The sequence below is a fragment of the Eptatretus burgeri genome, chromosome 9 (assembly GCF_056783735.1).
Source record: "Eptatretus burgeri isolate ZD-2024b chromosome 9, Ebu_testis_v1, whole genome shotgun sequence".
Classification (NCBI taxonomy): Eukaryota; Metazoa; Chordata; class Myxini; order Myxiniformes; family Myxinidae; genus Eptatretus; species Eptatretus burgeri.
In genome coordinates, this window is record NC_140969.1 from 97,941,483 (window position 1) to 97,965,675 (window position 24,193).

The 24,193-nt window shown below is 43.3% G+C and overlaps 1 protein-coding gene across 2 annotated transcripts in view; it reads right to left on the reverse strand.

The window, feature by feature from the left end:
* Nucleotides 1-1,835: 1,835 nt before the first annotated feature.
* Nucleotides 1,836-24,193, reverse strand: part of ARSB (arylsulfatase B) — a 48,320-nt gene continuing 25,962 nt past the window's right edge. The window contains exons 3-10 of one of the 2 annotated variants that reach the window (XM_085896267.1): nucleotides 23,199-23,385; nucleotides 19,996-20,186; nucleotides 16,849-16,896; nucleotides 15,984-16,143; nucleotides 10,395-10,638; nucleotides 10,006-10,073; nucleotides 3,714-3,836; nucleotides 1,836-3,483 (exon numbers count right to left, since the gene is read on the reverse strand). In XM_085896267.1, the coding sequence (XP_085752393.1) occupies nucleotides 3,209-3,483; nucleotides 3,714-3,836; nucleotides 10,006-10,073; nucleotides 10,395-10,638; nucleotides 15,984-16,143; nucleotides 16,849-16,896; nucleotides 19,996-20,186; nucleotides 23,199-23,385 (1,296 nt within the window). In that variant the 3' untranslated portion in view covers nucleotides 1,836-3,208. The remainder of the gene's footprint in view (nucleotides 3,484-3,713; nucleotides 3,837-10,005; nucleotides 10,074-10,394; nucleotides 10,639-15,983; nucleotides 16,144-16,848; nucleotides 16,897-19,995; nucleotides 20,187-23,198; nucleotides 23,386-24,193) is intronic. The other variant, XM_085896268.1, reaches the window with a different exon arrangement.

Genomic DNA, 24,193 nt, shown 5'->3' on the forward strand with positions numbered 1-24,193 from the left:
CGCTACTTTTTTGTTCTTGGCATGAGAGTGGGGGGAACAGAACAGTGAACATTTTGGTGTTGGTTTCATGCAAATCGGTTTTGATTTGACCGTGTTATGACAAAAACCGCATATTTTGAAAGGTCGTGACCCCACTGACCTTTGACCCCCAACCGCTAACAAGGGTAATGACATAATTGTGTCATGTCACCCATCACAAGATTGGGCAATGAATTCTGAACATTTTGGCATCGGTTGCATGCCAATTAGATCAAAATTGACCGTGCTATGGTAAAAATACGAATTTGACCTTTCCATGACCTTGACCTTTGACCCGATCGCTCCCAAAATCTAATCAAATGTTCCTTGGATAATAACCCGTCATCCCACCAAATTTCAAGCGATTTAGTTTCATACTTTCTGAGTTCTGCGAATAACAAACAAACACACACACACATATTCACAAATAAATAAATAAATACACAGCGACCAATACATAACCTTTCGCAGAATGCGAAGGTAATCAGGTTTGAACAAAAACTTCTAAAACCTTCATACCTTCACTCATTGACATATACATACATTGTCATTAAGGCAGATTTCCATGTTTGAACACGGCACAACATCATTTTGAGCGGGTTGTTTCGGGGATTTTGGTTTAAACGTCGTCATGGGAGCAGGTGATTCATGATTGGGACTTGTTTAATTGTGAACATACACCAGGGCCCAATATTATCCTGTTGTTGACACAATGTTGAATGTAATTTCACACTTTTTAACACACGATTAAAATAAATATTAAATGTCTCAGTGAAGGCTCATGGAGCAGGTCGACATTGGTACACAAGATAAAATTGATTCGGATCAACCGGAAATTGCTCATAACATTCACCACTAGTAGAACAAAGGTGTTTGTGACGATTTGAATTCAAGGCCTTTGTCAGAACTACTAGAGGTATACTACCACTACGACTTGTTTAACAACCATTTTGCTATATCGGGGGTTGGTCGGTCAGCTGACAGCCCCTCTTCACTTAGTTCTGTTAAAAGCATCCTCCTCCATTAACCCCAACAACTGCAAGTCTCTACTGATCGCATCCTTCCAGTCTACTCTGTCTTTTCCCCTCAACTACTAAACCACTGATTTACTCCACATGCTCAAACGTCTTCGTTCTGTATACTTTTATTTATTTTCTCCATTGCTTCAAGAAGTATTACTATATTTAATCCTGTATGCTCCTTCCATTTTAAAATGGTACCGTTCGAACAGCTGCATTAAGTACTAAGTCCTGCGAAAAAGTAAGGCTATAATGAAACGGACACGACGTTTTACAAGTTTTAAATTTTTGTTCCAAGCAAATTGATTATTAACTGTACCATTTTATTATCTTCCAACTGTACTATTTTTATTATCCTCCAACAGCAGGAACCTTTTAAAATAAAGCATGACACACAGATGCACAGCACCTTTTAGTAATCGACTACAAGAGAGAACGAGAGAGAACGAGATATATAGTGGATTTACCACTGATATAAAAGATAGTTTACCAGATGCTCAGCAAAATAAACCAATACATTCTGGAGAGATCGGAATAATCCCAACACCGTAATGACTGCCCGATTCAGCCATCATCTTGATCATCAGCTGGGAACACTCAATCATTGAGGTTTCGATTCTTCGATCCCGGATCCTCTCAAAACAGAGGGTCCACGACATTAGTGGCATCCGAAGGTCCATCCAATTGGGCAGCGAGACGGAGAGGGAGGGAGATGAGATTAAAAAAACGGAACGAATGTGGTGGATTTACCACTAAATTCACCAATTGTGAATCATAGATAAAACGATGTTACTGTACTCAAGATTGAAATTTTTTTAATTGATTACATAAAATTTCCAACATTATTTCAGAGAAATTTAATCATGACGTCAGCATTAAAAAGGCTGCGATTTGAACTCACTTATTGTACACCAATGATCGCACTGTACGTGTATATTCGGCCTCTTTTGAAAGTAACAGCAAGTGAGTGAAGCAATTCCCTTCGATTCAGACAAGATTAGTGTTTACATTCATGTTATCTAATAACTCAGCAATACGAGGGGTTTCAAGTGTGACGGAATGAAAAAATAAACTAGAGAGTTCATGGAACACATTACACCCCCCCTCCTCTGCAGTTTTGAGAAACAAGGCCTCGGGCGATGTCTGCGAGCGGAAAATTTGATTGGTCAAGATGATGTAAAATGACATAATATTTTGTGCAAGTACTGCGAAACGGAAGGGTTTTCAAAGTACGAAAAATGTGATTTGTGTTCAAGTGTACAATTCAATTTAAATCAAATAAAGTTCTTGAAAGTCGTATAAATATATTGTTTGGAAGTTTGCTGCCGTTGATGCACCTTATCGTCCTTAAAACAGTAAGCTTCCTGTTTGGAATGATTTTCAATTTTGCTTGACTGCCAGATGGGCAGACGGAGGACAAAATGATCTCGCTCCTCTCTGCGTGTACAATCGGGATGAATTCAGAGACAAAGTGCTGCTAAGCTACAGGTTCATGTTCCGATTCATGTTCAAAATAGAACATTCAATTTAAATGAAGTTGTTCCTCAATCATGAGCTGAAGTAGACAGGACAGACAGACAGAAAGCTAACTAATTGCATGAACCCCCGCTTTTCGCTTCGCGTACGCAGGGTAAAAATGAGAAGACTACAGCCCCCATTGTATGTATGGTATTTGAAAATCTCGGAGAAACTCTGCACCATGTACCATCGGTTGTGAAAACCGAGCGATTGTCTTTGTTAAAAAAGTAAAAATCAAAAATTGTTCTTCTGGGAGAAACAGTATGCCTGGTGTTGGCTTAATGGTTCGGGTGGTGGGCTTGGGATCCTAGGATCCTAAGTTCCAATCACGCTCAGCTGTCAAATTAATACCGGGTGGGGTTAACTCGGCCTGTCATCTTTCTGAGGTCAGCAAAAGGAGTGCCAGCTTGCTGGGATACTGTGTTGCAGTGGTGACCCGTCCGAGATTGTGCCCAATAGCAAAGGAGACTGATTGGGTAGCACCAACGCTCTGCAGAAAGTATGGTCCCAATGGATGGATGGATGGATGGATGGGAGAAACAGTGCAGAGCAGATGGAGAGTTGTTGCAGAAACAGCTACGGGGTCCAAGCATGCTAATGATCGGTATGCAAGTGATACAAATAATAGTAAGTGCATTACTTATCCAGCTGGGTTATTTACGCCAGGGACCCCAGGCAGCCCCTTTGCCAGGGTCACAGCGAGGGTCATCAGGTGGGTAGGAGGGTGATGTCGCACCACGCTGATACTGCTGGAGTTTCTTTAAAAGCTTGGAAACCACGTCCGGATGGTCTTGGGCCACATCATGACGCTCCTCGGGATCCTTTTCTATATCAAACAGCTGCACCATTGGTGGGTCATTGCGGAGTACCTCTTCTGGTCCCTTGGGACGACTGCCAAGATGTGGTGGAGGAAACCACTTTCCACAACCTAGAGAAGAGGAATAATAGTAATTTTAAAAAATCCATCAAATGGTGTATCATTGTGGGTATTTGCTTCAGAGTCAATGGGGATGCATGCATTTATCCACCAGAAAATTCCACCAAACCATAAAACACAACAAAATGACCCTCCTTGCCAACTGTGACTGGGGTTATGCTTAATGAATCCATTAAAAAGAAGAGTACATTTCCCATTGCTTATGTTGATGTTACACATGCCTGGGTTCCCAGTGAGGATTTTCCAGTTGTGGAAACGCAGTGCGGCATGCATGGAGATGTTGAATTCCACGGGAGTCCGTGAGGTGAAGGCACAAGGGTTCTCGTCTTCATCATTACACATGCCTGCCAGGAAAGAGGGTCACAAAATGAATGTCTTGATTCAAGGCAATTCCATAGAAGTCCTTCAGCAAGCTATTCGGATGACGTACAGCCACAGGATGTGCCCAGAGGACGGTGGTGGTCTGGTCCACGGCCCGAATGGAGAAAAGTTGCCCGAATCCAGAACCTTCCTGCGACCACGCCCAAGAGACCCACTCCAGCCCGCCTTGTGTGGGGAAACTGAGGTCTGCACGTCGGACCAAAACTAGCCGACAGCACCTCAAGCCAAAGGGAAGACTGACAACACCTGCAGTGCCTTACTCGGCCAACCCACCCAATCTTGATCTCCAACCTTTTCTTTGTACCGTTTGCGAAATTGAGAGTGATAAAGCTTAATTATAAGATTCGGCAAAAGTCTGGGGGAAGATAATTCGATAAAGCATGATCGTTGTGTTTGGGGTTTATTTATTTACTTTGTTTAAGCGCAACCCTTTCTTTACTTCTTTTAGTGTAGTAGAAAAATCGTGCAAATTATGATACAAGCATAACATTTGGCATTTCTGTTCTGCAGGGCTTTCTGAGCAAATCTGCCAGATTGACCATTTGAAAATCCAAATGTTGTAAAAAATAATAATAATAATTTGAAGTCACAGCTGGCTGAAATTCTTGAAGCGCAAGTGAACATCCCAGACGGAGAACCAAGGGGAGATGCAGTCATCATTGATGGCTCAGCACTTATCAATGCCCTACCTCCACGCACTTCAAAGATATTTGATGACTATGCGAAAGAAGACATCATCCCAAAGGTGGAATCCTATGGTGCCAGGCACGAGAGGGTGGACGTAGTGTTTGATGTGTACAAGAAGTCAAGTCTGAAGTCCGAGGCAAGGTCGAAAAGGGGGCAAGGAATCAGAAGAAGAGTGACAGGAACCAGTAAGACCCCAAGTAACTGGAGAAGCTTTCTTCGAGATGACAGCAACAAGACTGAGCTGTTTCACTTCCTTGCGGAAAAGATGTGTGAAGCACAGACGACAAGCACAGTCATTGTCACAAAAGGAGAAGATGCCATTAGCAGCACAAGGAAGTCACTGGATGTTGTGTCTCCATGTTGTCATGAAGAAGCTGACACTCGCATATTTGTACACGCCAGGGATGCAACCACGGATGGGAGCAAGTCCATTATCATGAAGGCTAATGACACGGACGTACTAGTCATAGCAATATCTGTACTGCCATGCTTACAGGAACTAGGTCTTGAGAACATGTGGATTACCTTTGGCCAAGGAGCCAAGGTGCGATGGATTCCAGTCAATGAGGTAGTTTCTGCAATAGGGCCTGAGAAAGCTAGAGGGATCCCATACTTCCACACGTTCACTGGATGTGACGTCGTGTCTGCCTTCTGTGGTAAAGGGAAGAAAACTGCATGGCAGACTTGGAAACGTCTTTGATGATGTTTCTGAAACATTCACCAATCTCAGCCAGCATCCAACATTGTTTCGTGATCTTGACTTTCTTTTTTTTCTTCAAATTTTTTTAAATTTGGATTTTCAAATGGCCAATCAGGCAGATTTTATTAGAATCCCCTGGAGAACAAATGTGCCAAATTTGATGCTTGTATCATCATTTGCACGATTCCTCTCAAACATTGCTGTTATCTGCCCCACTATTTCCTGTGAATAAATGTGTTTGAATTGTTGCTTAGTCCGACTCCAGTCATGTGAGCAAATTTGGTCTCATCTGGCAAATATAAATGTCTGTTTGTGTTTTTGCCGTTGTTTAAACATTACCAATCACCATAAATATCACTTCCTAAGTTTCTCGAGAGCAGCTCAGGAGTGTGACATGTGGTCATCAAATTTGGTTACTCCAAGCATGCCAAATTTACAGGGATTGTCGCACCACAGTAACCTGTACAGAAGACTATTATATATATATATATATATCTATATATATATATATATATCTATATATATATATATATATATATATATATATATATATATATATATATATATATATATATATATATATATATCTATATATATATATATATATATATATATATATATATATATATATATATATATCCACATACACGTCTCCAGTGCTCTTCCTGCCAAAGAAAGCTGCATAAAGCAACCAAGAAAACCCACACAAGATAAGCTCTTTGCTGTTTCAAAACCAACCTGGGTTCCTCAGCTGTGAAACATTCAAAAGTAGTACATAAATGAGAATCCCAATGCTATGTACTACCCTTAGCCATTGGTCCAGTTTCATCACTTGTTGGTGAGTCATCAGCGACAGCGTAGACAGAAGCATGCACCACCGAGGCTCCTAAGCATGGACCAGATGCAATGTATGCCTGGTGTTGGCTTAATGGTTAGGGTGGTGACCTTAGGATCCCACTTGGCTGTTGAATTAACACCAGGTGGGGTTGACTCTGCTTGTCATCCTTCTGAGGTCGGCAAAATGAGTGCCAGCTTGCTGGTATCCTGCGTCGGAGTGGCGACCCGTTCAGGATTGTGCCCAATAGCCAAGTAGACTGCTTCGGCAGCACCGACGCTCTGCCCAGAGTATGGTCCCAAGGAAGAGGAGATGCAATGTCAAAAGCAGTCAACTATAAATAACAACAATACCCAATCACATCTCTCACCTGCTACTGGTGAAATTTACAGTTCCCTCCAATTACGTGTGAGGAACGTGATTGGGTCTCTTTTCATTTAATTTATTACTCCTGACTGCAAACCTCCTAACTGGTGATCAGCAGGACAGACACAATGTGTTCGTGTGGCATACGACACTAGTTGCTAACAGGTCGTGTAGCAAGTGCTGTGACGGGACTCGATCTGTATCCTGCTGTTTCATCAAGTTTGGGGGTTCGATTTGTATATCTTATAAATATTTTCAAGTGTTTGTGTGCGAGTTTGTACGTTATTCTTTCACAGCCAAACTGCAGCACATAGAGGCCCCAGATTTTTGGTGTAGGTACTTTAGAATCTGGGCAAGGTTTTAAGCTATCACAAGATGGACCTGACATCCGTTTTGAGGCCACCAAAGGCCGCTACAAAGTGTATATTGGGATGTTGGTCCAGGCAGTGCTGCCGCCAGCCTGCAGGCAAAAGGTAACCACGATGAGGCCGATAACTCCATCACTGTTCAATGTCCAACACGTCCCGAAACCACCACCGTGAAAACCTCACCCAGCTGGGCAGCGCTGGGTAGCACCCCCTAGTGTATGCATATATTTCATTCAGCTGGTACTCTAGCCTGCTGTGAAAGGCTGCAGTGATCTTTAATATTTAAAAAGTGATTATTGAAAGAATGACATTTGAACAAACAACAGGCAATTAATTATAATAATCTCAAACAGTGACACAACGAGACCCTCAAGGCAGAAAATGTCTCCCTCTGGGGAAAACAAAAATCATTAAATTCATCCAAGTCCCATTTACTGCCGACTGGTGGGATGTTTCATAAAATGAAGGTCAAGTGGAACAAGAACAGAAGAAGAAGAGGACAGATCAGATTTCATAATATCTCTATTTTACACAACTTTTGGTTAACTAAGTTTAGTGTGAAAAGTAAATTGGTTAAAACAACACCATGCAAGCTGTGATTAACTTTCGGTGTATTTACATACAGTGTGTATGTCTGTACAGTGGATCAATGTTGTCCGGTGTATTTACGTACAGTGTGTGTCTGTACAGTGGATGAATGTTATGTGTATTTACATACAGTGTGTATGTCTGTACAGTGGATGAATGTTGTTATGTGTATTCATGTACAGTGTATATGTCTGTCCAGTGGATGAATGTTATGTGTATTTATGTACAGTGTGTATATCTGTCCAGTGGATGAATGTTGTTTGGTGTATTCATGTACAGTGTGTATGTCTGTACAGTGGATCAATTTTGTTCGGTATATTCATGTACAGTGTGTATATCTGTCCAGTGGATGAATGTTGTTTGGTGTATTCATGTACAGGGTGTATATCTGTACAGTGGAACAATGTTTTTTGGTGTATTTATGTACAGTGTGTATATCTGTACCGTGGATCAATGTTGTTCGGTGTATTCACGTACAGGGTGTATATCTGTACAGTGGATCAATGTTGTTCGGTGTATATCTGTACAGTGGATCAATGTTGTTCGGTGTATATCTGTACAGTGGATCAATGTTGTTCGGTGTATATCTGTGCAGTGGATCAATGTTGTTCAGTGTATTAATGTACAGTGTGTATATCTGTCCAGTGGATGAATGTTGTTCGGTGTATTCATGTACAGTGTGTATATCTGTCCAGTGGATGAATGTTGTTCGGTGTATTCACATTCAGGGTGTATATCTGTACAGTGGATCAATGTTGTTCGGTGTATTTATGTACAGTGTGTATATCTGTACCGTGGATCAATGTTGTTCGGTGTATTCATGTACAGTGTGCATATCTGTCCCGTGGATCAATGTTGTTCAGTCTATTCATGTACAGTGTGTATATCTGTCCAGTGAATGAATGTTGTTCGGTGTATTCATGTACAATGTGTATATCTGTACAGTGGATCAATGTTGTTCAGTGTATTCATGTACAGTGTGTATATCTGTACAGTGGATCAATGTTGTTCGGTGTATTCATGTACAGTGTGTATATCTGTCCAGTGGATGAATGTTGTTTGGTGTATTCATGTACAGTGTGTATATCTGTACAGTGGATCAATGCTGTTCGGTGTATATATCTGTACCGTAGATCAATGTTGTTTGGTGTATTCATGTACAGGGTGTTTATCTGTACAGTGGATCAATGTTGTTCGGTGTATTTATGTACAGTGTGTATATCTGTCCAGTGGATGAATGTTGTATTCATGTACAGTGTGTATATCTGTACAGTGGATCAATGCTGTTCGGTGTATATATCTGTACCGTAGATCAATGTTGTTCGGTGTATTCATGTACAGGGTGTTTATCTGTACAGTGGATCAATGTTGTTCGGTGTATTCATGTACAATGTGTATATCTGTACAGTGGATCAATGTTGTTCAGTGTATTCATGTACAGTGTGTATATCTGTCCAGTGGATGAATGTTGTTTGGTGTATTCATGTACAGTGTGTATATCTGTACAGTGGATCAATGCTGTTCGGTGTATATATCTGTACCGTAGATCAATGTTGTTCGGTGTATTCATGTACAGTGTGTATATCTGTCCAGTGGATCAATGTTGTTCAGTGTATTCATGTACAGTGTGTATATCTGTCCAGTGGATGAGTTGTTTGGTGTATTCATGTACAGTGTGTATGTCTGTACAGTGGATCAATTTTGTTCGGTGTATTTATGTACAGTGTGTATATCTGTACCGTGGATCAATGTTTTTCGGTGTATTCATGTACAGTGTGTATATCTGTTCAACGAATGAATGTTGTTCGGTGTATATCTTTACAGTGGATCAATGTTGTTCGGTGTATTTATGTTCAATGTGTATATCTGTACTGTGGATCAATGTTGTTTGGTGTATTCACGTACAGGGTGTATATCTGTACAGTGGATCAATGTTGTTCGGTGTATATCTGTACAGTGGATCAATGTTGTTCGGTGTATTCATGTACAGGGTGTATATCTGTACAGTGGATCAATGTTGTTCGGTGTATTTATGTACAGTGTGTATATCTGTCCAGTGGATGAATGTTGTTCGGTGTATTCATGTACAGTGTGTATATCTGTCCAGTGGATGAATGTTGTTCGGTGTATTCATGTACAGTGTGTATATCTGTCCAGTGGATCAATGTTGTTCGGTGTATTTATGTACAATGTGTATATCTGTCCAGTGGATGAATGTTGTTCGGTGTATTCATGTACAGTGTGTATATCTGTCCAGTGGATGAATGTTGTTCGGTGTATTCATGTACAGTGTGTATATCTGTCCAGTGGATGAATGTTGTTCGGTGTATTCATGTACAGTGTGTATATCTGTCCAGTGGATCAATGCTGTTCGGTATATTCACGTACAGGGTGTATATCTGTACAGTGGATCAATGTTGTTCGGTGTATTTATGTACAGTGTGTATATCTGTCCAGTGGATGAATGTTGTTCGGTGTATTCATGTACAGTGTGTATATCTGTCCAGTGGATGAATGTTGTTCGGTGTATTCATGTACAGTGTGTATATCTGTCCAGTGGATCAATGCTGTTCGGTATATTCACGTACAGGGTGTATATCTGTACAGTGGATCAATGTTGTGAAGAATTTCTTTTCGAGGTGATGGGGTTCCGTGGCTGCAAAAACAGAACAAAGGCACATCATGTAAACCAATTCAACCTCCTAGCGAAGACCCTTTGCTTATGGATCGGTTAGTTACGCCATCTTTATCATTTATCGACGTAATACCAACTCCCACCAGGTGTGGCTGTATGATACACATTTACAGAACTGGAGTCCTCCCTTCACCGTAAACTCCAGGGATGACTGTTTGAATATTTTTACCTCCGATAATGAAAGTGATGAGAGAATGAGAGGGCCTGAAGGTGGGTTTAACTGTAAACCTCAAATTATTATCAATCTGTTATTTTGCAAAATGTCCTCGAGGCACTACTCACCTTAACGTTTCCCATACGTTGTAACCATCCAGAGGGTAAGACCTTGTTGTCTTACCGCCAGCAACCCTCACCAATGTTGGGAACCAATCAGAGATGTGCAACAAGTCACGTGATACTCCTGGACGCTGCGACACGGCAGGACCAGCCACAAAGCCCACACCTCGTACTCCACCTTCCCAGAGCGTCGCTTTTCGTCCCCGCAATGGCCAGTTGTTTCCCCCTTGCAGCGTCTGCCCACCATTATCTATGCCAGAGGCAAACGTTCGCACATTTAAATTATAAATCTTCATCAACCAGCTGAGAATTACATGGCGGGACAATCCGTGAAATGTTGTACAATAATTATTTTAAAGACTTCCCAAACTGAACCATGAAAAATGATCATAGTCATTGGAAAGTTGTTATTTTTCAATTTTTATATTTTCTTGTGCTCGGTCTCGATTTCCCATAAAAGTTGAAACAAACAAATGTGACATTGTAAAGGATCGTTACACAAAACGACTTGTGTCGTCACTATCTGAGTACAACCACAGCACAACAGTGAACCGTCACTATCTGAGTACAATCACAGCACAACAAAAACAAAGTGGAACTCAACTTTGCCAAGTATTACACACAGACCAACAAGGCCACGATAAGCGCTTTGTGGGTCGAGGGGCTGAGTGGCTGAGTTTTAAGAAGTGAAGACAGATGGATTGACAAATAATAGTCACAGGAAACAGAACACTCCTTCTCTCACTCGAGCTTGTGTGCTCTATGACTGTTTGTTGCCGCAACACTGCTTTCAGTTCCTTACCCAAACTTAGAATTCACTTACTTACCAATACTCACTCTAATACTACCACTTACCACCACCTTTCTCCAACCAAATCAAGATGACTTATGAGATTGCACGACAAACCCAGTGGTAACTAACTCGCCTCAGAGTCGTCTATTTTGCCAAAATGTCTCCCAAGCGGTTTGCAAGCGAGGCATTGAGTCGTACAAGAGTATGCAATCCTTTTGAGCTGGCTATCCCATCTCATAGCAGTCACGTGGGGGATAAATGTACCGGGGTGCCTTGGCTCAAGAGTATACGCCACTGCGTTGTAGCACCCTGGTCAAATGTCATATTGTTACGGTCTGTTACTTGGAGAAAAAATTTCCGCCAACAATGTTGGTCTGTCGTGTATGTTTGTTTGTTTGTTTGTCTGTCACACGGTTTTTGGCCACAGTTTTCAAGCAATCGTTCTGAAATTTTCTGTGTGTGTAGGTGAACAGCCAAGGACAGCAAAACTTAACTTTGGTGAAGATGCGATTCCAGATACGAGGATTATTTAATTTTGTAACCGATTCTTCACCATTCAGAGATGGGGCCAAAAACAATATTGCACGATATCTCAAGAAGTTGTTGACGGATTCGGATGAAATTTTGTGGACCGGTTGGGTGTGTGAACAGGACCAACTGATTCAATTTTGGTGAAAATTCGAATCCACATCCGGATATGAGAATTTTTTTTAAGTCATTCTTCTCCAATGACAGATGGGGCCAAAAACTATGTGCAGTACAGCATGACATCTCAAAAAGTTGTGGACGAGTTATGACAAAACCATCTGGATGAATTGGTTCGGTGACGAGAACAAGCCAATTTGATTTTGGTTCAGGTCCGGATTCAGATCAGACCTATCGGTGGGATACAAAATGTAAACTGTTCAGCCTGGTGGAGGTATGCGCCCTACCAAGTGCTGTTCCATTTCACCAAGGGATTTTTCACTATTATTAATATTTTTTTTTATTTTTGGATACATAGTCGAGGCTTATGGAATAGCTATCGCATGAGTACACCGAATGGATCAGGATACAACAAGAGACTAGAACGGGCACTCATAGAGCGCATACTTTCGCCGCCACTACTTTTTTTGTTCTTGGTATGAATGTGGGGAACTGGTTTCATATGAATGGTCTTATGACACAAACCACATATCTATAATGTCATGACCGCCCCCCCCGACTTTCGGGGGCTACGGACTAAACAACAATCAACTCACGTCGTTTTGGCGAGTCTTCACTCGCAAGCTCGGTGAATACAACGTTTCAACAAGAGAAGGTAATCTCGTTTGATGCTGGTTTCATGCAAATCGAATAAGAATTGACTGAGTTATGCCGAAAACCGCATATTTTTCAAGGGCATGACCCCCCCCCCCCCGATATTTTACCCCAACCGGTGACATGCGTTATGATGTCATTGTGTCACAAGATTGGGCATTAAATTCTGAACATTTTGGTGCTGGGTTCATGTAAAGCGGACAAGAATTGACCGCGTTATGACAAAAACCGCATATTTTTCAAGGTCGTGACCCCCCCTGACCTTTGACCTCTAACCGGTAACAAGAGTATGGGCGTCATTGTGTCATATTGCATATCACAAGATGAGGCGTTGAATTCTGAACATTTTGGCGTTAGTTGCATGCAAATTGAATAAAAATTGACCGTGTTATCGTAAAAAGACGATTTTGACCTTTTCGTGACCTTGACCTTGACCTTTGACCCGAACGATCCCAAAATCTAATCGAATGCTTCCTGGCTAATAACCAATCATCCCACCAATTTTCATGCAATTCAGTTTAATACTTTTTGAGTTGTACGAATCACAAGATTACAAATAAATAAATAAAAATACACGCCGACCAAAACATAACCTTTCGCAGAATGCGAAGGTAAAAAGGAACAGAAGAGAGAGAGACAGGTGGGGAAACATCAACAGCAGAATTGAAGGCCAAGATAGAGGCAGATTTGGACAAACCATGGGTGTCGGAGAATGGGGTGGGGAGGTAAGGCCGGAGAGGAGTTGGTCGAAGACAGAGACACCATCGACCTGTCTGCGCCGGCGAAGTGATAGGCCCATCGACTCAGCTTCATCAGGGGAGATTCCAATAATCATGAAGGCCTTTGTTTCCATGGTGCAAAGCTGAGCAAGGTGTGAGGAAGAGGAGCCAGCCCAGAGGGGAGAGCAGTACTCCATCAAGCTGCAGATGAAGGCCTTGTATGTGGATAGGAGTTCAGGTGTGCTTTGTATGATGACAAAACTTTGTATGATGGAGGATGCTCAGTTGGCGACTGGCTTTGGAATGTGGTTTGCTTAAGAAAGATTATGGCTGATAGTGAGACCCAGGAGTTTGAATGACTGACATTACTCAAGAGGGTTGTGAAGAAAGTAGATAGGGAAGAAGGGGGGAGTTGCCAGACGGTCCTTTCAGAGAGAGAGAATGAAAGTGTGACATTTGTTAGAAACAACAGACATATTTCAAGTGTTTGACTAACTTGCGATTTTTGCAAGGCCTGAATTAGAGAGCGAAGAGTCTGCAGCCCGCCTGTCTGAAGGATGAGGGATGTCACAGCAGAGGGTGGAGTCATCAACAAATAGATAAAGGGGATTTTCCAGAGTCAGAGAGATCATTTGTGAAGATCAGGAATAGAACTGGGCCCAGTGCACCGCCTTCGGATACTCCAGCCGAGACAGGGAGAGAAGATGCAAGGATTCTGTTGATTGCCACACGTTGCCTCGGAGAGTAGAGGAAGTCAGTAAGCCACATGTGGAGTTGACCTTGAATACCATAGGCAGAGAGTTTCGAGAGTAAGAAAGGATGCCAGACTGTATGAAAAGCATGAGATATGTCCATAGAGATGGCTCTGATGTCATGTCTGACATTGAGGACCTCCATCCATTGTTGGGTGAGCATAAGCAGCATGTCCAAGGTGAACTGACCTGGTCTGAAACCAAACTGCTGATCTGAGATGAGATTGTTGGAGAAAAGGAAGGATTTCATATCAACCATGACGATAGAGTCCATGACCTTGATTATATGATTGGAAGAAAGCCGATAGATCTGTGGTTGAGGGAATCAGTTTTTGCACCTTTTTTATGTAATGCAGTGATGTTGGTAGATATTCCAAGCGGATGTTAGATGATCTAGGGCAAATGACGGGGTGAAAAGGGCAGAAAGGGGATGTGCAAATGTGACATTGGAAAACTGGCGTCTTGAAGGTAAAGAGAGTTAATCTTACGGTGTAAACCTAGTTATTTCATAGTATATTGTTTAGTTAAGTGTCGGATGTTTATGCGAGTCGACATGCATTTCAAGTGTGTATTTATAGGTGTCCGATACATGTTGTTTTCTGCTTCCACACTCTGGTCTAGATCCATTTCCGACACCACATAGCACATAAAATGCGCTTCTCAGTCGTTTGCTCTCTGCATTCAGCACAGCCCGCATTGCTCGACTCCTCGAATCGCCAAACAAATCTCATCAGATGACCAAGTCCACATCAGATGGCACATCCATCATCACTTTGGGGACGGAGGGGAAACGGAGCACGTATAAGGAGACGGCTTGGTCCACGAGTCGTGGATCCTTGCCTGGATGAAGATGGATGCTTCGGGACCAGGGAAGGCTCCATTCAGTCGGAGAGATTCGCGAGTGGAGATGATGACCAGTTGCGACAGGCGGCACGAACACGCACATCGTGGACAAATGGGAACGAGCTTCGCTGGGACCGTGTGGAAATATGGCGACCGGTGGCGGCAGTGCGCCTTGTCCGGGTGAAAGGGGATGTCGCAGATTGGGATGAAGCAAACCCCCAGAGGTGGAAACTGAGCATGAATGAGAAGATGGCTTGGTCCACGAGTCGTGGTTCCTTGCTGGGTGGAGATGGGTGCTTCGACACCAGGCAAGGCTCTGTTCAGTCTTGTGGCCCGTGTGTGTGGAAGACAACTGGTTGTGACAGACCGTGCATGCGCACAAACGCAAATAGGTGCAAGCACGCACACACACACACACACACAGTAGTTGTGAAAAGCTGTCCAAGTGAGTGACAGTTCAATGGCAACGACATTAGCAACCGAACAATCTTGTCATGCTCCAGCACATATTCTGACTTGTGTTGTGGTCCCCATACAGACTGTTGTACTAATCTCATCCGTTGACTCACTTTTATATCGCAGTCTCCGATTTCTCTGCAATGTGGAAAACCAAGAACCTCATCAACTCCTATCGGTGCACCTCATCTGCCGTAATTCCTCAAATGAAGTGTAATTGATTTTTTGCACGAGGAAACAATGTTATATTTTTAGATCTTCGTGGAGGATCTCCAAGTCTTACTCACGTTGTTGTTCTTGTGGACTTTTGTTTCACAGTCTACAATTTTCATCGAAACTTCCTGAAAGTTGGCGTATATATGTAGACATACCTGCGCAGGCAGGAACCATCTCCGATTTTGGAAATTCTTCCTAGAAAAAAAGTTGACGTCATAATATCGCCGCTAATAGAAATCGCCTATACCATTATCTCCGAAACTAGGCAAGCCGTTTGAATTTTGTTTGTGGGAATCAAGCCGGGCATTAGCACAGATAATAATTTATAGCAAACCCGATACACCACAATGACGTCATATTCGTTTTTATGACGTCATCATTAAGAGGATGAGGATCTTAGCTCATTTGAGCTTGTTAAAAATGCCTGGCTATCTATACACAAGATTGCCAAATGTGGTACACAATTCCAGCAACACCTAATGCTCCATCTACAGGGTGAATGGTTCCCCAGACATACCAGTAGAAAACACCAGCAAAGTGTTATCCCAAAGGCCTGCAGCCCGAAGGGCCGCCGTGAGGTTTCCCACCGCTTCGTCGAGTGCAGAAACCATTCCTGCGTACTTCCTCCGTCGCGCATCCTTGATGAAGCCGTACGGAGCGGTGTACTGCTTGGGCACCTTCAGCAGATTGGTCAAACATCGTCATTTCACACATCACAAAAAAATAAAAAAATAAATAAATAAAAATCGACATTACCACATTCTTGCAAATCAAGTCAAGGTCGGTCTAGGCCCCAAAAAATGAGTCCCTATATTGAGACTTGTGAGAATCTCTGTTTAGTATGGGTGGGATGGATTCCCAAAGGTAATGATTTATTTCTTGACAATTTTTTATCGATTCGAAAAAACAACTTTTAGACAGGCCATGTGCAATTGTGCACCGGACACAAACCTTTCCACAAAGGGAAGTTGCCAATACTTCGTCGCTTGTATAGATCGGATAGTACTTTGTAAGATTTCATAAAAGTAGATGTTTCATGTGGGGCAACATCTCGTGCATCCTCCGTACACTCTGCACGCCGCGACTCATCGACTGCAACACACTACAACTCAAGGTACGCTACGACGCTGGAATATCATATCATCAAAACATTTGGTTGTCGTGAAACGACCAAACTGCGGACGGCCTGTTTAGCATTCTCACATGAACTGATGGCTTAAATGATGCTTGCAATGAAGGTTCAAGTTCCATACACGACATGCAGTTGTCCCAATGTCCATGCAATCCATATTAAAAGGACACCGTTGTCATATTTGCACGCCAGACAAAACTATCCTGAACTTGCATTACTCGTGTTTCCAGTAAAATCCAAACGAACATACCTCCAGGGGTGAATGAACAGATTGGAACGCCATATAAAGGAACATTGGCTGTGGGGACAAGGAGGAAGTTGTCAAAAAACAAGAAAAACGACCTCAGCTTCGAGTGACGAACATATATCAGTGCACAACTTGAAACATTTATTTATTTATTATCATTAATATTGGAATGGTTTTGGAAAAGTTACCCCTGGGGGAAGCATACATGAACACGTAGGCGACCCGAGGATCAGTTATTTCATTACCCGTTGTGTACATAGTCCTTGGACCCTTGTCAAAGGGCTGTTCGGGGGGGGGGGGGGGTGGGAGGAGGGCATGCGTTGGCTAGGCTGTTTGTCCTGTGTAATGTCTCAGCCCTCCCCCTCTATTACTTTCAATCATCCCTCCAATACCTCGTCGGCCCGTTTCAACAGTCCACCAAAAATCTCCCTCCATAAAACATCCTATCAACAGTCCCTCCTTCACCCCATGGGTCTTACCTTCAATTCCGTGGCCGTTCAGTCATCCCTCAGTCAGGCGGAATTCCTCTCCGTGTTCCCTCCATTCGCGCATTGTTTAATTGGGCACGTTTGACCCGTTTGTGGGCATTAACCTCACGTGTATCTTCAGGATGCTTGGTGCTGGTTGTGGCTTGTGAGACGCGGCGCCTCTCACGGGCGTGGTACAGTGCATAACAGTACGAGTGGGAATTTTGTGCGCATGGGGAGGGGGTGGGGGCTCTCGTCGCAGCTTTGGGGCGCGTAGGGCAGGGTGGGGGCTTCGTTGAACATCCTCTCAGAATGGTGTGACAATTCCCACAAGTGATGCCATGACCTGCCCCATTGGCTGCGGACCAATGGGAGGGGGAGAAGGCTTGTGGGAGGAGAGAAGAGATCTGATGCGAAGAAGAAGCAGAAAGGCAGAAGCGGAGGGACAGGCTCGCGCGAGCAAGGAGGAAAAGTGCTCCTGAGCAGACGGCAGAGAACCAGAAAGGCTGAGAGAAGTAAAAGGCAGAAAGGCAGAAACGGAGGGACAAGCTCGCATGAGCAGAAGACTCAAAGACTGAGAACGCTCGTGAGGGAAGGAACAAAAGCGCGTGAGGGTAAAGGAAGGGAAGGTTTCACGAGCAGTTGGTGTCGAGCTTCTGTGGAAAAAGAACACTCCTTCCACGAGCGTCATCCTGCCCTCTCGATCCTGTCAGCCACAAAGGACGAAGAGGATGAACGGCGGCACCTCATCAATGGGGACCTGAGGAGGAAGAATCTGAGGCAGAGGAGGGAGAGTCGCACATCGAGCTCACATATCTGGGACACTGGAGAAAACTCGCCAACTGGGTCCGAGCACCTCAGGGACGTGGCTGCATGTCCCCGTCGTGTCACAATGCCACTGCCCATCTTCCCCCTTCATTATATATTTGGGGTGCGTGAGGTGAGAGAGAAAGGGAAAGGCTGCTTTCTTTTTCTGCACACGTTACTTTTATTTTATTTTCAAGTCCTTGTTTTATTCTTCATAGTGTAGTAGATAGTAGAAAAATCGTGCAAATTATGATACAAGCATCAAATTTGGCATTTCTGTTCTGCATGGCTTTCTGATCAAATCTGCCCGATTGGCCGTTTGAAAAATCCAAATTTTTCAAAATTTGGATTTTCAAATGGCCAATCAGACAGATTTGATTGGAATCCCCTGGAGAACAAATGTGCCAAATTTGATGCTTGTATCATCATTTGCATGATTCCTCTCAAAAATTGCTGTTATCTGCCCCACTATCACCCCTGAGTGAATGATGGCCAAGTCTTTCGTGTAGGTAAGATTGAACAAGAATACGTGTTGTTGTTAAATCTTCTCTGATGCACCTTTTTGCTTTCCTGCTTATAAATATTTGCTTTTAAATGAATTCTTCTTTGTGTGTTTGTAATAAATAATAGTTTGTTGTGATTTCCAATCTGTCTCGGTTGTCTTTTCCTTTATCGGTCCGACAAAGTGCACTTGTATTGTTAGATGGGAAATTGTACCCCAATAATTTGCTTTGTTAGTCAACGCACACTCACTGTAATGCTCGGCAGTAATCAGAGTGCGAGCTGAGGGCACGTGACCCCAATTAGCCGTCCGTCCACAGGTAAGGTATCATGCAAAGTAGTGTAACCCTGCCCAGATTGGCCGTGCCAATCGGCGTTCATGGTTGTTTGGCAACCTGCCGGTGTGTAGTTATCTGTGCCTGGCGGCCTCAGGACCGGGCGTTCGGGAGGGACAAATGCTCCCCCCCACGTGGCAGGCATCGAACCCCGGATCCACGACAATATTATTGGCAGAATACCCGCCCGACGGGCGATCTTGTTCCAGACATGCAGAACGTTCTTCTGACACATCTCTTTACTTGGGAGGCGTGTAGGTGTTGTAGAACTCGGATGTTGTGCAGCGTTTACCACAGGCATGCACGTGCAGAGCTGCGTTGAGGTGGGAGAGCCTGTGCTTGTTGCATGCTGGAAGAACCTGTGTAAATAAAGCCTGGTAGATCAACCGATCAATCTTGTAGATCCTGGTAGATCAATCTTCGCATTGCTCAAAACAATAGGCAACAGACCGCTGCCTCATTCGCTCCGAAAAATGAAAACAACCCATGATACAGACATTGATCAAAAACATCCCCATCCCCAGGCTATTTTTGCCTGGGATTGCACCAAAATGGTGGACGTGTGATTTTATTCGGGTTACAATTGTGGGTGGCTTTAGGCCAGCTGTCTAACCAATGGGTAAAGAGTGGACATACAAACACTTGCTCCATTATATACATATAGATCAACACCACAGGGGAAGAGTCAAGCCAAAATAACTAAGAGGGGCCCCCTCGGCGAAAAAAAAAAAAAAACAGTATAATCAGGAGGATGGTGCCGCAGAGGTAGAGCACTGACCTTTCAGCAGCGTAGTCTGGATTATATTGCCAGCCTGACTACACAACGTCGAACTGAGTCACTTTATGAATATGTCGTGTATTGGATAGGCCATTAAGCTAGGGAGCCCTTCTACCAATATTCCTGTGAGAGCACTATGATGACGCACATTTATTTTGTCTTCGACCACTTTATCTGGATTTCTGGATACAAATGTCAAAATGATGGTTTAACATGACACCTCAGCACCAATTTGATCCAGCCTTCACCCGACTCGTCTTACCTTGTTCGGGTCGTGCTGCGCGATGATGTGCTCGGCACGCTGGGTAAACAAATGAGTCGAGTAAATTCCGCAATAGTTTCTGGCGACGTTGTCCCCATCACGCAGGTCCAGTGCACAGCGTGTGATATTGGTTCCAGTGATGGCTACACAGCGATTGTGAGAGTAGTAATCCTCGCTTCCCAACAGGTACCCTGTTTGCAAACAGGCCCACGACATATTTCAATCTGTTGTTGCTATCGATGAGAGCAGGTCGATCCAGCCCAAAGCTTGCTTACAATAAATAAATAAATGAGGTAAAACAAGTATACGATATTTTAAACGTACATTGCATTACTTTGAACAAATGAAATACTGTAGGCCTATATCAGAACCAGACACGACACTGGGGACTAACAAGCTCAAATGGGCTAAGCTCCTCGTCCTCTTAGTGATGACGTCATAGTTATCAGTTATGTACCAGGTGTGCGGTAAATTATCTCTAATGCCCTATTCGATTCCATCTGAAGTATTCAAAAAGCTTGCGTGGTTTCGGAGATAATTGTTTATGCGATTTCCATTGCGATATTATGACGTCATAACTTTTCTTGGAAAAATTTCCTCAATCTGAGATGGTTACCGTCTGCATGAACATGTCAAGTTTCAAGATGTTCTGATGAAAACTTTTGGTTGTGAAACAAAAAATTTCAGAAAATAGTGATGACGTCATAAAACGAATATGACGTCATTGTGATGCATCAGATTTGCGTCAAATCATCTGTGAAAATGTCCCGTTTGATTCCCGCAAACAGAATTCCAAAAGCTTCCCGAGTTTCGGAGATAATGGTATAGGCGATTTCCATCAGCGGTGATATTATGACGTCATAACTTTTTTTTTCTAGGAAGAATTTTCTAAATCGGAGATGGTTACTGCCTGCGCGTGGACTTTATGCATAAGCATGCCACTTTTCACAAAGATCCGATGAAAACTCTGGACTGTGAAACAAAAAAAAAGTGAAAAAAATAGGAATGACGTCATAAAACGAATATGACGTCATTATGATGTATTATTTGTGCGTTAAATTATCTCTGCTAATGCTCCGTTCCATTCCCGCAAACAGAATTCAAAAAGCTTTCCTAGTTTCAGAGATAATTTTTTTGGGCGATTTCCATTAGCGGAGACATTATGACGTCATAACTTTTTTTTTTTCTCGGATGAATTTTCACAATCGGAGATGGTTACTGTCTGCGCAGGGTCTTTTTACATATATATGCCAAGTTTCAGGAAGTTTCGATGAAAACTGTAGGCTGTGAAACAAAAAAAGTCCACAAGAAGAACATGAAGAACAACAACGTGAGTAAGACTTCGACATCCTCTGACGAGGATCTGAAAAAAAGAAAAGGGACATAACCAACTAAATGCATGGAAATATACAAATGTACATAAGACAAACTAGAACGACACTCGGTAAAGCGCATACCTCCGCCAGGCTGAACAGTTTTCGTTTTGCATCTCACCGATAGACCAGATCTGGATGAACCAAAATCTAACCGGCTTGTCCTTGTCACCGACCCAACTCATCCACCTGCTGTTGTCATAATCCGTCCACAACTTTTTGAGAAATTGTGCTATCCTGTATATCGTTTTTGGCCCCAGGCCAAAAAACAGGTCACCAGAGCAGAGCATCGCTGCATCCACTTTCCACTGGTACTCCAGGGGCCTCCGTCTGGCCATCCCCCAGGCAGATACCTGGCCCATCCCCATCCCCATCTCCTTGAGATGCCGATGAACCTGTTGCAAACACGAGGCACATGGTCAGCCCGTTGGCTTCGTACCCTCATGTGGCTCCCTCGCTGAGAGAATCTGGTGAGCAGGATCGGTATCAAAGAGCCACATGTCCATACAGCCGCAGCTGACGCTCATGGACTATACAGGTAACAAATCTCATCTGAGTCTCACTCAGCAATCACTTGTTGGACACAAAGTCTGACCAGCAGTAGCCAAAGTTTCTCCGAAGAAACCTGATACCGAAGGAGTTAAGTCTCAGTCTCAGATTCTTGGTCAGAGTCCAAGTCTGACATCTGCCGAGCAAGACTGGAAACACCAAGGACCTGAACACTTGAACTTTCGTCCTGCATAGGTCCTGTAGCACCACACCCCATGATCCAGTGAATCCATGACTCGCCAGGTCCGACCAGGACGTCGATTGACCGCTGGCTCACAACATGCGGAGACATGAATATCACTGCCAAGGGAAGTGAATCTCTCCGTGACCTCAACATCCTCACCACAAACAGGTACAGACAAGGTAGCAGCATCCAATTAATCAATGAAAGCCTGGATCTTAGTTTTGACCAAGAAAACCCATAATAACAAGGAGGTAAACAAACAGCCAGACAGGGGTGAAAACATAACCTCCATCTACTTTAGGTGGTGGAGGTAATAAAAAGAGTTTATAGAGATGTTAGATGTGCAACATAATCTGCAGTAGAATTTAAATATCAGTTTCGAGTACAGATGTACACGATTGACAAAAATTAAAAAAAACATCATTGAGGGCATGTCATCCAGAAAAGTGAGTTTACTTCTGGCGTTCCTTTCTTTAACGCCAATTACATTAACCTTTTCAACTCGAGGCACCACTTCCATTTTTATGACCACAAATGATATTGGGATATTTTGATCCCAAATAAAAGGCCAACAGCAAATCGTTTTGGTTGTGATTGAAAGTCTTCAAAAGATAAATAAATCTTAAGGTAAACCTGGAGGAAGGGAATGCCACCAGGTAAGAACGTAAACATATTGGTAAGAAACATATTGGATGCAACATCGCCAATCATTCCTCCTCATTATTTCTTTTCCCCTCTGCAGCACATGGCTGCAGGTAGCATCATTTTCCAGGGGCACAGTTGCACTGCTGATGCAGTGCCCCTTGTCGGTTGGAGCAGGAAGTTTGTAACTTGGTAAGGGTGTTCACGATAGCTTGCCTACTCTTCACGAAGGACACCTTCGGATCTTTAACGTCCACCTACGAAAGCCGGCGGACGGGATGCCCGGTTTATCGTCCATCCGAGGGACGGCACGGACATCGACGCATCGACCTGCATCTGAGACACCAGGATGCCAGTTTATAGCTGGGCCAACAAAGTCAAGATATGCAAAGCTTTTGAACATTCATGAGTCAGGAGAATAATAAACTCAGAATTGGCAAGGGATCTTAGCGTACCAAAATAAGTGTGGAAGCCACGGTGAGTGGGAAGACAGTTTTGGCGCACCATTCCAAGATGCCACTTGCCAACCATGTGTGTGGCATACCCTGCATCGGCCAGCAGCTCCGGCAGGAGCGTCTCCCCGAGTGGCAAACAATGAGGCTGGCATGGCCAAATGATGCTGTGCTGGAGGCCTGTGTGAATCTGTTGTAGATTGTGGCGACAGAGGGCAAAAAAAAAGCAAAGTATTGACAGTGGAGCTGCAGTTTGACACAACAACCGAGTGAACGAACGAACAGGAAAGGAGGCAAGGAAACACAGTAACCTGCATGTAAGAGGGTTGGGTTTTTGATAGGGTTAATGGGTGTAGGAAAGATTGCAGGTAGGAATGGGTGATGACATGGTATGGTGTTGCAACTGGTGCAACGATCGCTTGAAACCCTGGAGGAATGAATGCAGCCGAACAGTCGCAGTTCCACAAAACGTTGAGAAAAGAATAACGAGTGGAGGTGTGTCGTAAGCCAAGATTCTTGAAGTTTAAATAAGAAGCAACTACTGGAACAATGCGTGCGTCCTGGATGAGTTGGGGAGGGGAAGTAGAGCTGAGAGAGAAGATGGAGCTCGATCAGAGGAGAGGTGGTTAAAATAAATAAATAAATAAATAAAAAGACAGACCACTAATCAGTTAAAGAGAGATGAGAACAATAAAAAAAAGTTTTAGAAAAGACATTATCCCAGTTAAAACCAAGTTTTATTATTATTATTTTAATTGCTATTTTTTTTTTTTGTGTACATTGTCGAGGCTCGTATGAGAGCTAACACACATCGCACAAGGGGGAGTGGAGACAAGAGGGGCGGGAGAGGGAAGGACAAAACAGTGGGGAACAGACATTAGGAGATCTGTGGAAGGTAGAGGGATGGGATGGGGAACATGGGGTACATGGGGTACACAAGATGGACACCACAGGTACTTTCAGGACCTTACACGACAAAAGTTTGTTACTTGATGAAA